This window comes from Patagioenas fasciata, chromosome 18, assembly GCF_037038585.1.
Source record: "Patagioenas fasciata isolate bPatFas1 chromosome 18, bPatFas1.hap1, whole genome shotgun sequence".
Taxonomy (NCBI): Eukaryota; Metazoa; Chordata; class Aves; order Columbiformes; family Columbidae; genus Patagioenas; species Patagioenas fasciata.
Genome location: NC_092537.1, coordinates 9029306 through 9046834, shown reverse-complemented (window position 1 = coordinate 9046834; position 17529 = coordinate 9029306). Strand labels below are relative to the sequence as shown.

Below are 17529 nucleotides of genomic sequence, written 5' to 3'. Positions count from 1 at the left end.
AGTGCAATCCCCCCATGGAGCAGGAACACCCAGCTGAGGTTCCACAGGAAGGTGTCCAGGCGGGTTTGAATGTCTGCAGAGAAGGAGACTCCACAACCTCCCTGGGCAGCCTGGGCCAGGCTCTGCCACCCTCACCAGGAAGAAGTTTCTTCCAAATTTAAGTGGAACCTTTTGTGTTCCAGTTTGAACCCATTGCCCCTTGTCCTATCACTGGTTGTCACCGAGAAGAGCCTGGCTCCATCCTCCTGACACTCACCCTTTAGATATCTGTAAACATTAATGAGGTCACCCCTCAGTCTCCTCTTCTCCAGCTCCAGAGCCCCAGCTCCCTCAGCCTTTCCTCACACGGGAGATGCTCCACTCCCTTCAGCATCTTCATGGCTGCGCTGGACTCTCTCCAGCAGTTCCCTGTCCTTCTGGAACTGAGGGGCCACAACTGGACACAATATTCCAGATGTGGTCTCACCAGGGTAGAGGGGCAGGAGAACCTCTCTGACCTACTGACCACCCCTCTTCTAATCCACCCCAGGTACCATTGGCCTTCCTGGTCACAAGGGCCCAGTGCTGGCTCATGGTCACCCTGCTGTCCACAGGACCCCCAGGTCCCTTTCCCCTACACTGCTCTCTAATAGGTCATTCCCCAACTTAGACTGGAACCTGGGGTTGTTTCTACCCAGATACAAGACTCTACACTTGCCCTTGTTATATTTCATTAAGTTTTTCCCCAACACATGCTGCGTCTCCATGTCCTGGCTGTAACACAGGCTTTACTTATTCAATTGCTCAAACGCTGTGTGGAGCCAAGCGCAAAACACACCCTAAACCTCAAGCACACAAAACCCTTCAACAGTTCTCTAACTATCACACCATTAAAATAAAGAGTCATCTGGAGAAACTTTAAAACACAAACAGACCAACTAAACTACTTGAGGCTGGATTCCCATTTACAAAGCTCTGGTTTTTACATGCAAGCCTTTGGAATTTAATTACTTTGATTACATTACGACCATTGAGATAATTGATATTTTACAGAGAAGCTGAACAGTAAAACAATTTAATAGGCCATTATGAGGATTTGAACTGACCGGGTCTTTTTGTAGCTTCCCATGTGCCTTGGACATCCTGTAATTTCCTCTGCCCAGGCTGAGACTGTCGGGTTGTCAGAGGTTTTTAGGTGTCCCATAAGTCTGATGATTTGCCGAGCACAGCACCCGGTACCGTACAGTTCAGCATCAAACAAGCCCACAGTAGGAACCCTGTCGAGCCCAGAGCAGACAGGGTAATACTCGTTAATTACTAGATAACTATGTCATAATTAGGTCAGCAGTGTTTTTAAGCAATATTACAGCAAAACTAACTCTGGAGAATCACCTGGCTGAAATAGTGCAGAGTCTACTCTGCTGCTTCTGCATTAAAAAAGTCTATTTAAGCAAACAGGACCCAGGCCTCCAGTATTCTTTCACTTGTGTGCAAAATAGGTATAAAATGTTTTCTTGTTGAGTTCCTACTGTTTAATCACTTTGCACTACCCTGTTTCCCTGAAAATAAGAGTCTTATATTAATTTTTGCTCCAAAAGATGCTTACTTTTTTACATGTACAGCTGCCTGGACACTATTAAATTTGCTTTCTTAATGAACTCTAACTAGGGCTTATTTTTGGAGTAGGGTTTATATTTCAAGTATCATCAAAAGTCCTGAAAAATCATGCTAGGGCTTATTTTCGGTGTAGGGCTTATTTTCAGGGAAACAGGGCAGCTTAGATTTAAGCTGTCAAAAGTTACAGGACTGCAAAAACCAGGTAGGTCCTTTAGCACCCACAGAGTTAAAGATAAATAACAGGTTTTATCATGAATTTTAAGGTTAAGCTACTATTTCTTTTGCTAAATTCTTTTAGAAGTATTTAAATAGTAATATATCTTCCTTTTAATAAACAAGAACAAGCTGAGATATTTATTTTATTTTAATATCTTAAGATAAAGCCAAAATGTCAACTGGCATTGAAGAAGGTAGAAAACAGTTCTTTCTTTCTGTAAATATATTTTTATCTAGTGAAACCCTGAAGCTTTATAAATTGTACTTTTCCTAAAACAAACAAGACACTAAATTCCAGAGTCATTTGGAAACTGCTCAGCAAGGCATTTTAAGGTTCAACAAATTTGGATAAGACTTGGAAATAATTGTGAGATGATAGTTTCAAAAGCAATTAGTGATTCTGGGCTGGCAAACCACAGGAGCTGAGTCTCATTTTCAGAATTACACGAGCGAGAAGCATCCCCCTCTGAAGTTACGCTCTTCACGGTGTTGAGAAGGCCATGTGGTACCCCTAAACTTCGATTAAAATAGTACACTTTATTCCTTTTAAAGTAATTTATGATGGCTATTGCAGGATGGCCCAAATCTCAGGTCGGGGAGCAATGCTGGTGCCTATGCCCGTTGAGTCTTTGGTGTCTCTGTTAAGGAAAGCACTCAAGAGCAGGGAAGGGGAGATGGGTTGCAGGGTGTAAGCCCTTGCGGGTGTGAATACTGAGCTCTGGCAAACACAGGAGAGCAGAGCAACCAGCAGCAACAGCTTCTTGTCCTCCCCACCCTGGGATCGGCGACCCTGGGATTCCCGAGGGCGAGACCCCAAATCACCCGCATCCTGTAAAGGATACAGGGTGTGTTCAAGTCTCTACATCACCTTCTCAAGAAGGAGCTGGCACATTGAGCTGACAGCGCCAACAGAAATCACGCCAGTAGCACTGATCAGAGCAAACCTTTCATTTGCATAAAGCAACCCAGGGCTGCAAACGTGTTTTTTCATCCACTAAAGGGCAGAAGTAACATTTAGATCCTGCTCTTGTGCTGAGGATGCCGCTCTCTTAAGCAGTGATTTGCAATACGCCTCTTCATCACCAAAGAGTTTTATCTATTGTACACTTGGCACGTGGAGCGGCAGCGAGGATTTCACCCACAGCTGAATTATTTCAGCTGTCTGCCTTAAGCAAGACACAATAGTTTGGGATGATCCTATTGCAACGCTCCAAAAAAATTTCTGAAGGCAAGTTCTTCCAGGGCAGAGCCGGCCCTGAGCTCCAAGAGGGCGCAGGCTGGAGCACAGTGTGTTTGGGGGAGCAGAGTCAGCCGGAGCCCAACCAGCCCGGGCAGGCAGATGAACGTGGGTCTGAACGCACAAGTCCAGGCAAACATCTCCAGGGTTATCTACAGACAATGCCGTATGGACACTGTGTTCCTGAAAACACACCGGAGACCAAAAACTTACGATTTCTTCATATTCTTCTCACTGTTCTTTAGACAAGACACAGCGTGTTACCTCATCAGAGTGTTCTGCAAACCTCCGGGATCGCTTTCACAGGACAAACACCTATTTGCTTAATCAATAAAAGGAAATAAATAAAGGAAGAGGGAGCTGATCTGTAGCATCAAGTCAAGAACGGGCTTGTTCCTTCTGCCTTTGCTGTCTTGTTGCATATGTATGACTGGGAAGTGGCCAACCAGGCATTAAAATAAACATGGAATGGTTAAAATATCAGCTCCAAAACAGATGTTGAAATCTTACTGCATTTCCCAAAGCTGGTGTTTACTGCCTTGGCAACCTAAGAATGCTGTTTTGCTTAAAGCACAATTTTAGTAATTCTTCTGCCTTGAATAATATGAAGGCATTTTAAAATCATTTCCAGACTTTGGGAGCTCTCTGACTTATTAGAGGAAAGCACCGGCCTTTTGTCTCTAGGAAGCTGGTCTGAGTTTGGCTGCCAGGAGGGGAAGGCTTTGGTAGTCTAAGCTCAGCCTTTTAATGCATCGCAGTCAGGAAACAACCACACACCGTTTTACTTGATAGCACACAACTGGCTCTCCTCCCTGAAAAGATGTTGAACAAATTACTCCTCTTTAATCCAGACAAGGTAGATTAGAGCTCCGAGACTTGACTTGGTCCAGCTGTATCCACCTGCTTGTGAGCACCGCGCTGTCTCAGAGCGCATTTTTCACCTTTTCTAAAGGAAATTTAACATAATCAGTCCAAATCTCTTCACTGTGGTCCTGCATGATTTTTACAGGATGTTACACTTGTGGCAAATGTACTGGATGCATCCCCAAAGCTTTTATTTTCTATCTTTTGTGTTTGTTCACAACAAGATACACAGAGTGGTCTTCCCCGGAGATTTCTAACTAAGCAGCTATTATGGGGGTAAAAAAAGATGTTGAAGTCTTGTCAAAGCCTTGTTGCCCATTGCAGATTCAATGTAATATTGAACACCCAAATGATTACTTGGAGGTGACGGTACAAATATCCCGAGTGCTCTGGAGAGTCACATCCACAACACATATGTACAGTCTTGATACATCCAGACTGGTTTATTAAGCTGGCGGTGGCATCTTCTGTTTGCAAAGGAGAGTTGGAAGGTGCAATAATTACTATATTTCCTTTCAGCTTGTTTTGGTGATGGAAAATGACTATTAGGGAAAATCAATTGGCCTCCGATTACCGGCATTCAAGATACTGCCCTGATAACAATCACTCCCAAGGAAAAATGTTGCCTACTATTTAATTTTTCCCATTGTTTTGGGGAGTAGAAAAGAGATTAGCTCTACAAAATTTACACCCTCATTTGCGATTATGAAACCTTCTCAAACGCAAAGACATTTGGGAATTACTTAATCATGAGCCTTAACCAAACTGAGGCAATTCCCCCCTGCTTTACCACTGCAGCATTTCCTACGTTAGCACCACAGCAAGACAACAACCGGCACTTCTGCTTCCACTGGAAAACAAAAGCAGACGCTGCCGCTCGTGTCGGATGCCGCGGGAGCGGCAAAGCAGCCTTGAGGAGGAAGAAAGGAAAAGTATCGCTTGGAAAGCTTTGCACAAGGTCTCCGGGCTGCAAACAATGGTCCCGGCTGCCAGCGCGGGCACGCACGGCCCTGATTGTGAGTCTTCAAGGTTACACGGTCATGTAAACCAAGGGCGAGGAGGAGAAGGCTGCAAAACTCAAAAGCTTCATGGTCATGGGTTTCAATAGCTGTTTCTTTTGAAGGAAGGCACAAAAGGCTCGTGGAACAGGAGCGTCTCAGGGCTGCGATAGACTCCTCTGCCGAAACATAAAGGGAAGGGGATGTTGGCCGTGTGTCCGGGCTGTCGGCAGGACAAAATGACGATCCTCCGTGTCCGCCACGAATGGGAAATGAAGTTGGCAGTGGTGTTTTCACCTCACAGCAGCGTTCCTGGCCACTGCCTGTTGCAGGAGGACACCAGATGTCCTCAGGTACGCTGGCCATGCAGAGATAAGCTGCGTGCATATGGTTACACACAGGCATGCACACATTTTGTACGACACAACAGGTTATTACAGCTGAAAGCCTCACAGGGAAACACCTCTCATTATACAGGCAAGGCTGAGAAAAACAACAACGCCATGCATAATTCGTCTTTGCTAAGCCCAGCAAGAAGTGCCATAAAAAATGCGAGCCTGTTTGGTAAGATGAAAATATGGTCTTTGCACAGACCGTTCATTATGCGCAAATATATTGAGGAAGGATTTGCCAAAGACTCAGCAGAGGATTGCGAACCTGCGGAACCGTGCAGGGCTCCTCATCGCCCGCCTCTTCCAGGGTTCCCACGCGGCCTGAGGATGGGGGCCCCTGCGGCAGAGCCCCCGTCCTGCTCCTCCAGCGGGTGTTGTGTCACACACCCAGACACCAGAGCTTCTCCCATGGGTCTTGTGTCACACACCCGGACACCAGAGCTTCTCCCATGGGTGTTGTGTCACACACCCGGACACCGGAGCTTCTCCCATGGGTCTTGTGTCACACACCTGGACACCAGAGCTTCTCCCATGGGTGTTGTGTCACACACCTGGACACCAGAGCTTCTCCCATGGGTGTTGTGTCACACACCCGGACACCAGAGCTTCTCCCATGGGTGTTGTGTCACACACCCGGACACCGGAGCTTCTCCCATGGGTGTTGTGTCACACACCCGGACACCGGAGCTTCTCCCATGGGTGTTGTGTCACACACCCGGACACCGGAGCTTCTCCCATGGGTGTTGTGTCACACACCTGGACACCAGAGCTTCTCCCATGGGTCTTGTGTCACACACCCGGACACCAGAGCTTCTCCCATGGGTGTTGTGTCACACACCTGGACACCAGAGCTTCTCCCATGGGTGTTGTGTCACACACCCGGACACCGGAGCTTCTCCCATGGGTGTTGTGTCACACACCCGGACACTGGAGCTTCTCCCATGGGTGTTGTGTCACACACCCGGACACTGGAGCTTCTCCCATGGGTGTTGTGTCACACACCTGGACACCGGAGCTTCTCCCAAGGGTGTTGTGTCACAGCCAGGGGCTGCACAGCCCCATCTCCTCCCCGTGCCCCACCAGCCACGCGTGGGGCACAGAACCGGGTGAGGACACGTTGCCTGTGAATTCACGGCTCTGTCCCTCAGGTATCCCAGCGGTGGAACTGCCATTTCTTTTGTCTCTTGTGAAGGGTGAAAAGGGGGAAACAAACCAGCCCACTGGCTTTTGTCCTAAATTCAGACCAGCTGCTTACTAGTATTGTTCCTCTGCCTTGGTTTTTACCCCCACCAAGCACACTCCTGGGCCCCCAGCTTCTAATTCTCATATGTCAGTGACATGAATATCTCTGTTTCCTCTGGAACAGACTACAAATTCTGCTGTCTTTCATCTGAGAAGTGAAACCCCCCCCAAACCTGGGTTTATTAGCGTGAGTTTATAGCCGGAGCCTCCTCCGCATGGGCAGGACGATGAGGTGCCCGGCTCGGGGTCGCTCCCGGACCTGCTCCCACGTCCAGGGGCTTTGAAAAGCTCTAAGTGCTTAACGGGAAGGGACACAAAGATCTCCGAGCTTATTTTGCACGCAATTAAGCTGTTGCTTTGCTCTCCCTCCTCCCGGCAGACAAGTGCTACATCAGGGAAGGTATGAGGGGCTCTGGCCATTGACAGGTTGGGCACAGACCCCCCTCCCCTATTCTCTTTTTTCTGTTGTTACTGAAACCATCCATCTGCCAAATGTCGCTAGCTGATAAGAACTGTTTTTAAATCCCCATTTGTAAATAGATGTTGGCTGACATAATTAATGTCTACCATACAACACCATTTGAATTACAAAGTAAAGGCAATTTAAAAAATCAGCCTCCACATGATTACAATTGATACTCAAGTCTATAAATTCCATAGCCCCAGGAATTATTTAAATTTCGGAAAATGAATGAAAATCAGTACAAGATGTCTCTCAGGAAAGCGAGACCAGAAGTGGAGCATCTGAGATAAACTAAATAGCCTCTTGAGATAAACATTCTTTGGTGCAGTAATACCTATGGCTCCAGGCCACCACGGGTCTGTAATGTCTGCTGTACTGTCAGGGCTGTTATCTGCTCTGCCACTGCCACCTACTCAGAATAAATCCCCTTAACTGATAAGCACATTATGTTGAGGACCCCCGCTTGTCACTTCCATCTCACTGGGTGGTTTATCCGATGGCACCGAATTGCTCTGCTCTCAGACGCCGATACCGCTGGGATGGAGCACAGCAAGGTCAGCGGACGATGTGCAAAATGTATAAAGCAAAATACAGGCTGCAGCACTTGGAAACATTTACCCTAAATTCAGTTTTTCTGCCAAGTAGAAATAACAAGTTTAAATGGACAACAAACATTTCTAATGAGCAAACTGCAGTGTTAGTCTGGGGAGGAAGACCAGCAACACAACAGTAATTTAAAGCATGTATATGTTGAACCTCTCACACATCAAAATAAATAGCTCTGTTATATTATATATATAATATATATACATATTATAATATGTATATATTATATAAGTTCACAGCATTGCAGCACAGCCAGGGGCGATCCAGCGCCTGGACCCAGCACAGACCAGGACGCTGCTGAGCTTCACCTTTTTCCTGGTTTTACGCTATTAAAAGCTTTAAGTGAATTCCATTATTTTCCTGCTAGTCCTTCCTTTGTAAAAATCAGGAGAAATAATTTGAGGGCGTCTAGATTTACAAGAGAAACAAATCTCTTTGGAAAGAAATAGTACCACAAAGGAGCAATGAAATTGGCTTTCAAGGAAGCAAACGTGTTACTGCAAATCACAGCTTGGCACTTGAGTTCTGCATAAATACACCAGATATGTGGTAGTGATATCCATGTGATAAATTACATTTATCACGCACCTTTGACCATCTCACCTGCACTCGACTCCCCCAGCGAGGAAATGTTACCATTCCTGATCTTTCAGCAGTTTCAAACAGCTGCCATTAAAAAAAACCCACAAAACCCCCACACCCACAACAAAGAATTCCACATCTTCCCAGAGATAACCTTATCTTTCCCTTTTGAAATGTGAGGTTTTCCCTAAATTACGTTGGAACAAAATCTAGGGTTGGGGGCAGGATGTTTAATCAGGTTTAAGTGCACATAATTAAAGCTACATATTGGGGCATAAATGGAAGCAAGCATCACTGGGAATCACTGTCAGATCTGCAAAAGTTGTGTAGTGTAAGAAATACCAGTAAGCGTTTGCATCACTGGAAATATAAGGTTTTTTATCAGGAAATATATGGTATTTGTTTCTTGTGCAAGAAACTGTCAATCTTTGAAATAAGAAAGCCATAAGGAAAATCAGTAAAAATTAAAATGAGGTTGCTCCAATATGAAACGCTTTGTTATCGTCCTGGAATCAGAAATTAGGAATTATCTCCAACTCTCTCGGACGACCAAGAGCATCTCACAGCGCCGGCTACAAACCACCCCAGGGATGCTCCTGAAACCCAACAGGACAGGAGGCGCAGGCTGGGCTGTCCCAGGTACCGCACGGGATGGGGCCACACCTGGTTACCCCCTCACATGGTAACGAAATTTGACACTTAAATATTGTTTTCCCCACAAACTGTGGGCTGCAGTGAGAAGATCACAAGGAGAGAAATCCCCAGGAAAACGTAAACTCAAAAAATCACCAGTTAAGCGGTGAGAACCTTCCTTCTAATTAGTTTTCTACCTCCCTTCCTTCACATTCCTCTTTGTTATTGAGTGGAATGATCTTTTTTGACTTTTATTTTTTTTTTTTTTAAACAAGGTGCAAATGCATTTTCACACCTTTACCAAAAACTAGGTTAAGTCTCCAAGCTAATTACACATCATTAATGAGTTCCACGAGTGTGGTTAGGCTGGCTGGAGAAGGGATGCACGTCTGTGCTCCATACGGGTCTGATGCTGCCGGGTACTCAACTCCCTTCTCGTTTGCTATAGTAGAATCTTTAGCACTGAAAATCACAGTTTACAATGCAATCTTTTTCTTCTGTGACTTTTCTTTTTAAAGATAGTGGGTTTTCTTTGTTTGTTCCTTTTTATTTTATTTTGTGGTTTTTTCTTTGTGTGGTTAGTTGGTTGGGGTTTATTTTGAATATTGAAACACACTAAAATGTTACATTCAGGTCACCATTTTCAGAGCTCTGCCCAGGTGTGCTTCATTACAAAGCCCAACATTGGCTCAGTAACGTTTATTTCTCTATTAAACAAGCTGCTTGGTCTCACTGACACAGCCTGGGAGGTGACTGTAGAAGCTTGAACCTCCTAGCCCAACCAGACACTACAACAGATTATCCCTTCATGGCAGAGTGGGTAGAAGGACACGTAACCACATCTCAGCTGCAAATTAGAGAAGAAGAATTGACTTGGAACCCCAGTGGTGCTGCCTGTCCTGCCTGGCATACAGGGCCAGTTGAGCTCTTTGCAAAATGGGTCTCAAACAGCAAGCTGGAATTTGAGGAATTAAAGATCATCACAGAATATTTTGAGTTGGAAGGGATCTTCAAGGGTCATCAGCAGGGACATCTTCAACCTCCAGTGATCTTCGATAATGAAAACTGGTGCCAGATTACTGGGTTTTAGCTGCAGCAGTTTAATGGATATTTTAAAAAGCAGGGGTGAAAATGTGAACCATGACAACTATTACAACAAGGGCTCTTGGAGAGCCGGAGTTCTTCACCCCAGCTCCTCCGGGTTGGACTTTGCAGGTGGAGGACAGGCACATGAGTCACATTCTACCACCAACTCTAAAAAGAGATGCCAAAACCAACGCAGAAATCTCTAAACAAGATCTAGGCAACTGCAGCCACAATTATAGTCCTTAAAAATAAGTCTTTTCTGGTTTTAATCCATTCTCATCTCTTTAGATATAAAGAACTTCTAATGATGTCCATTAGACACTCCTTAACATGAGACATTAAACATACATATACATATCATTTATAGGTCTAAATATTAAGAAAACTTTCAGAGATGTAAATGTTTGTATAGAAGTACTACAGACTATTAAAAACCCACCACGGAACCCTTCATCCTCGCTCTAGAGCAGATCTGTATCAGAACACGCGTACACAAACCAGTTCACGCTGACTTCTATAGGAAGCGCACAGCAGAAACGAAGAACAGCATCCTATGGATTTTGCAGATTCTGATATTTTCTGGTTAAAAGCCCTGTTGTTGAAAGTATTATTCAAACCTTAAATATGCCACAGTGTGATGTGAGTGTGCGCTAAAAAGGTTCTTAACAGACCTGTTAGCTGAACTTCATTAGTTTCTTCAGAATATAACTATGTGGAGCCACTTTGATTCAGAAGTTTCTAGCTGGCAGGAAAAACAAGCCCTGATTGTGTCAGTTTAGCTGCTGAAGACATCAGTGTTTTACGAGGGATGCAAAAACGTTCACAGTCACTAAAATAGAAATCCTTGTTTGCTTTTTAAGGAGGGAGGGAAGGAACATTTATAACTTAGAGTTTGGAAATGGGCAATTAAGAAATACACCAATAAATTAATCTTCCTAGGATATTTTCTGGCTTGTGGAAAGACAGTAATAAACACATCTGGGAATTTTCCAGCTGAAAGCGCCTGACTTATAAGTTGGATCTTACTGGGTATGGTTTTAATCCTGAAATTATGTAACGTTTTCTTCCATGTGAACCTCAAATACACTCTTTTCCTCCTAGATTATTTTTTAAGATGGTCTAAACACATATTCACTAGGACACGGCCTTTTATCAGCTCATGCTGGCCCCTGAAATGCCCCTGTAAGGAGAATGATACCATCATGTCTGCTCATTCAGTCCTTACGGTAAGAGACTTTGGCATCGTGAACAGCAGAATATATCGATTTTCAAAGCAGTATCAGGTCAACAAGCACAAAGAACAAGGTTTACTGCCTTTTGAGCAGGTCTTTTTAGCTATGCCAAAGGCCATGCTGACAACCACTCACCCAGATCACAGAATCACTGGATGGCTGGGGTTGAATGGACCTCTGCAGACCCCCAGTCCAAGCCCTGCTCACGCAGGGTCACAGAGCAGATCACACAGGTGGGTCCAGGCGGGTTTCAATGTCTCAGAGAAGGAGACTCCACACCCGCTCTGGGCAGCCTGGGCCAGTCTCTGGCACCTCCCAGCAAACAAGTTTCTCTTCACGTTCTGATGGAGCCTCCTGTGTTTCAGTCTGTGCCCGCTGCCCCTCACCCTGGCATCGGGCACCACTGAACAGAGTCTGGTCCATCCTCTGACACCCACCCTGAGATACTGATCACATTGGCCAGATCCCTCTCAGCTTTTCCAGCTTCAGACCCCTCAGCATCTCTGTAGCTGGACTCCCTCCAGTAATTCACAGAATCACAGAATCTCAGGGATTGGAAGGGACCTGGAAAGCTCATCCAGTGCAATCCCCCCATGGAGCAGGAACACCCAGCTGAGGTTCCACAGGAAGGTGTCCAGGCGGGTTTGAATGTCTGCAGAGAAGGAGACTCCACAACCTCCCTGGGCAGCCTGGGCCAGGCTCTGCCACCCTCACCAGGAAGAAGTTTCTTCTCAAATTCAAGTGCAATCTTTTACGTTCCAGTTTGAACCCATTACCCCTTGTCCTACCATTGGTTGTCACCGAGAAGAGCCTGGCTCCATCCTCCTGACACTCACCCTTTATGTATCTGTAACTGAGGAGCCCAGAACTGGACACACAACTCCAGATGCAGCCTCACCGGGGCAGAATAGGTGTAAATGGTTTATACTCACCAGCATCCAGACTGCCGGTCGCCGCAGTCCAGCCCATGACGGGGGGAATGGCCCCGACAACAGCTCCCACCCACGTGTTGGCGATGCTCATTCTCTTCATGGGCGTGTAACAACACGTGTACAGGAAAATGTTGAAGGCCCCCAGGGCGCCGGTGAGCGGGTTCACCCCCAGCGTCAGCAGCGCGATGCCCGGGACTCCGCAGGAGGCGGCAAAGCAGACGGCGAGCAGGGGGCTGAGAGAGAGCAGGAGACAAGCTGAGAAAAGAATCTGTCTTAAAGAACGACTCCAGCCCCTCTCCTTCTGCCCCCTCCCAAAAATTAAGATGGAATTTTTGTTATTTCTTCACTCGCCCAGCCCAAATTTTCCCATCTGCCTCCCCATCTTGAGGGAAGCCTTTCTAAAACATTCAGACGATCTTGCCGCAGATTTGCAACAACAGGTGATACTTATTTTTGTGATCACTGTGTTCACCAAATGAATTCAACCTGTGCAGGTAAATAGCCCCTACGGAGAACTGGTGCTCCCAGCAAATCTTTCATTTTAACCTCGGTCAATTTTGACCTCTGGAAAAAGCACTCGGGGTTTAGAGTGAATGAGAATGGTTGTAGCTTGTCAGGTTTTTAACTGATTGCAACTATCCAAGGGATCTTTAGACTGAAATGCAACAGGGTTAGACACAAAATTAGGAAGCATTTACGAGAAAAAGAGTACATTCAATCATTTTGAAATTACGTCAACATGATATATTTTGGCTTTACTGAAAACAAGCTGAATTTTCTCTCCATTTTCTTTTAGCTTATGCACTGTGTTAACCAAGGGTAGCACAGCAAAGCAATTCCAGCAACAGAACCAAAATTAAAACTTATTATCTACTAAGTGTGACTGGAATTAAGTGAGGATATTTTAGGCTTGGCCTAAAGCAGCAAACAACGAACACGGAAATTATTTCTGTTTCCTTCTATTGCACACCAGCTAAGAGCTCAGGGAAGGCTGGAAATTCCCATTAAAACCCGTAAGAAAGTGGCTGAAGCTGTGTCAACTCCTGCTAATAAGTTCCACAATAAACATCCAAATATGACAAATAAGGTTTTTTTGTTTGGCTACCAAAACCACACCAAGCTGCAACCCTAAGGAAGGTTTATTTGTGATCCTTGCACTGGCTCAGCGATTGCTGCTGGTGGAAATCTCTTCACACGTGCTTGTTGGAGGGTATTTTGTAGGGTGGAAAGAGAGAACTAAATCCACTAGGAAATAACGTGGTGTGGGAGGGAAGGGAGAAAAATGCCATTAACTGAGTTGCACTTAATAACCGGTGTGGCTAAATACACACTTCTAGTCACTCATATAAGAGCAGCAAATACGTGTGTTTGCACCAAATGTCTCGGCGTGAAGTTTAGCTTTACACGTCTTGTCTAATCGAAAACTATGTGGCCTTTGTATTCTGTGATCACCCTGCCCTCTGGCCAAATACTTAACCCTAAAATACGTGTTGCAAGCACTGCTCCAACACTCATAAGAAAAATGTGCTGCTGGGGAAGAATTATGTGAGAGTTTTATCAGCGCAAAATCCTATCACTCAAATCTTGTTTTTTAAGACCTTTGTTGGACCAACTGGAGATCCTAAAGAACTGGAAGAACTAAAATGAACAAATCTTGCACTAAAGATCTGCCTTCAATTATAAAGTAAATTAACTAAGTCGTTTCATCCAACTTTTCAAAACTATCAACAGATTTTAGGTTATGGAGCATGCACAGAGAGCATTTACACTCCACCATTACTGGTCTTGCCGTTACTAATACATCAGGGATAGAGGTCGGGTACATCGTTGCCATCCGCTGACAATGAGATATAACATTTGAGCCTGTTTTCAGGAGCCGTACTGCGAAAGGAGCCATACGGTGCTGAGCCCTCTGGTTTTGCAGCTACAAGCGCTCTCCTGCAAAAGGCAGCAAAACACAATCTGTACCGCGAACGGTCTCAACGCCGACCACAAACGCTGCCGCGCTCTGCAGACGTTGTCCCTCTGCAGTGAAAGCCTGACTGGGTCTGGTTCAGCAAATCTATCTTGACTGATTCCTGAATAAAATACAGTCAGACGGTAAACACCGGATTGATACAATACACATTTTCGAGGCGACAAAAGACCAGCGTGACCCTCTGAGGCCGGGCTACCCACGTTCGCTCCTGCGGGGCTCACAGACGTAAATGAGGACACAGTCTGACCTAATGTAATGAGCACTTTTCTCACTAATCAAGAGTGAAGACTCATCTACACGTCAAACGAACGCTACACACCATGAGCTGGTCAGACACCGGCTCTTCGTGCCTTTGACGGGGTGGGAAGCGCAAAGCCCTGCGGCGCTTCACATCCAACCACTGGATCGGAAAATCACCTTTAAAAAATGAGGCTTTAACAAAAAGGAAGAGTGACGTTATGTGGCCGAGACCTTCAAAATATTTGTTCTGCTCCTGGTGGATGAAAACACATTTTTGTTTCTCAGTTTCTTCCTTTTTTGCCTCTTTATAATGAAGTTCCTGAAGGCAGCTTGATTAGTGTCTGCAATAGTCCTAACAATCGCAGGGGAGGGTATCAAGTCAACGATGGCTGTTCTTCATGAGCAGTTGAACTGGACAACTTTTAAGCATCCTGAAAGTATCGCATTTTCTACATCTCCCCAGTGTTTCCTAAACAATCAAGGAACAGTAAAATTCTTCTAGAAGAGTAATTGTTTGACTTACAAGTGCCTGCCCCTAAAACTCCAGCTGAGATCAGACGCTCAAACTGTGATTCAATGATTCGGTTTTGTTATTTCTGCCCCTTAAAACGCTATTTGGCATCACAAAGACACTGCAATAAAAGATTAGGACCTTGTTTGTTTGGTGAGACATGAGGTAGAAGAGAATTCAACTCATTCTCCCGTAAAGGTGTCATGTTTACAAGGTCTAGGAGAAGTATAAGAAACTCCTCGTTGGGAATATCTGAGGAAAAAGTAGAGATTTCAGTCCTCAGTGCAGTTTTTTTCTGCTTCAGTCACTCCCAGGATTTTAAGAAGAAAAGACTGATTGGAGGTTTAAATCACAGCAGCTTTAGGTGTACTCTGATTTCTACTACTTTATGGTTTTCTAGGGACCATTATGTATCTCCTTGCCCACACGAGGTCTGGCAAAACCCCGGCGTGTGCTGCGAGGCTCATTATTTGATGCCTTCTCCTTTGCCCTTGCCTGTATCTCACCAAGGAGATCAGCATCCCATTCTGGAGCAGGAGAAAGGCCGGAATGCCGAGCTGTCTCTGGATTTGCCCCATCACCCACGCGGTTCCTCCCACTACAGCATCAGTCCTGGGTAACCCAATGCCGGGGAATTCTCACATGTTGGTCAAAAGCGGTTACGGGGTCTCCACTGGTTTCCTCCATCCTTAAACCATCCCATGCAGGCTGATGACAGATGCTGGTGCAGAAGCCTCATTTCACTGGGGCGTTCACTTACGCTAAGGGAATCGCTCCCATGGGAAACAAAAGGCAAACTTTCATTGGAAAATTGGCCAAGGAGCAAGCTCAGAAAGCAAACAGATTGAGTAAGAAATGAGGTTTTATGATGGGCTCGTGGGAGGAGTTGGTTTCAGTTACTTGGCTGATTAAAATCAGACTTTGGAAAAATATTCCAAGTGCCAAATGAGTTCTCTTCTAATTTCAACTGCAAAATACCCAACATGTCACCACATCGGACACCTCCTAAAGGAAACCCAAAAACCGGTAGTTCTGCCTCGTTCTTCTCTCCTTTAAAGAGAACGGACATGTCAAACTCTACCTAATACTACTGTTAAAAGACATTCATATTCAACTCAAAGCTTTTGAGAGAACTTCAGCTTAAATAGTGAATAACCAAACCTTTCATCATCCAAAGAAAGTATGTTGACATTTCTCCCATAGAGTTCACCCAAAACGGACCCTCCCCAGTCGCACTCCACTGAGAGCATCCACGAGGAGGAGGAGGAAGAGGAGGAGGACAACAGGCCCTGGTTTCTCCTCATTTAACTCGAAGCTTTTGTGACCCAGAGGTGTGTGCAGAGATGCTGGTGGTCAGGCCGGGATGCTCTGGGTACCACAGGCCAGGCAGCAATGGGGGAACCTGGAGCAGGCAGGAGGAATCATCTCCCAAGCTGGTTGTCACTTACAGATGAGCTGGTTATACATATATAATGATCCTACACACATGCGCATGAAATATTTGTATTTAATAGGCTTCAGAGTCATAGATAATAGTACTTATTGACTCACAGTGTTACTTGGAGAAATCAAGGGGGGAAAACAAATTGAAGCATTTGGTCATCTATAAAATTAATGCACTATTTTACCTATTTCACAGCAGCATTAGGAAGCTTAATGTCTATAAAGATCAATAGCATCACTACAGCATGGGCTTTTCTATGCTGTCCTTGGCAAAACATCTTGTGAAGGTGACTGTCAAAGTACAGTTTGACCTATGATTTAAAAAAACAGTATTAAAAAAGGTGAAAAAGTTTAAAGAAAATGTTGTTTGGAAAAAAACAATCGAGAAGCTAGCAAAAAATTCCCTCTTAAAACCTATCAATATCTAGAAATATGGAAAATTCCTGTATCAGCAGCTAAGGCTTCCACTTATCTCTGTGAATATATTGACGCTCATATACAAAAACAGACACAAAGCCCATATGAATCCTGAGTAGGCGCATTAATGCAATCAGCAATTGTATGCAATTCATGTTCAGATGTTATAAATACATAAGAAACTTAATTTGTGACCTTGTGTTAATGGCAAATTGGCCACGCAAACCATATTTGCATTAAAGTGTAAGCCTGAATGTAAGTGTCCATTTAAAACCGCCTGTGTATTTTTCAGGTGAAGTGTAAGTGCTTCTATTTGAAAATCAGATTCCAAGCCTAACACAAAAGTAATAAAACAAATTGTCTTCTCCTTGTCTGTCAAAAACCTTTTACAGAAACATCACCCACTTCTTAAAGGGCAAACAAAAAAAACCCACCCAAAACAACAATGCCCTTTTGTTTTGCTGCAGTGTGCACGTAATACCTTAATGGATTGAAACAGCTACATTTCTGTTTGATTGTTTTGTAGTAGATCTTACTATTATCGACGCAGGGTGATGTCCTAAACTGAGCAGGACAGGGATGATGTCGAATAGAGCCCAGAGGGCAGTCCTGGTGCCAAGGGCCGCAGCCGGGCAGAGGTAGGACATGGTCCTGCTCCCGAGCACCTCCAGCCACTGAGCCCTTTCATTAAACTGCAATTTTAGTTATTTATTTAATGAGAAAAAACTGTTTTTTTTGGGTTTTTTTTTGGTGCGTTTTCTGTTTTATTCAAGACCCAGGTTGAGCAGAACCACCTCGCTCCTTCCCCTCGCTTGTTTGCTGCTGCCCACACAAACAGTCCCGGGTCACCCCCGATTTCAG

General features: G+C 44.9%; 1 protein-coding gene across 3 annotated transcripts in view; it reads right to left on the bottom strand.

Annotated features, from left to right (window-relative positions):
- The window catches only part of COX10 (cytochrome c oxidase assembly factor heme A:farnesyltransferase COX10), a 106030-nt gene that overhangs the window by 4538 nt on the left and 83963 nt on the right, over positions 1-17529 (bottom strand). For 2 of the 3 annotated variants that reach the window (XM_065852601.2, XM_065852603.2), the window contains exon 6: positions 12080-12312. In XM_065852601.2, the coding sequence (XP_065708673.1) occupies positions 12080-12312 (233 nt within the window). Of the gene's footprint in view, positions 1-12079; positions 12335-17529 lie in introns of all 3 variants that reach the window. The other variant, XM_071816458.1, reaches the window with a different exon arrangement.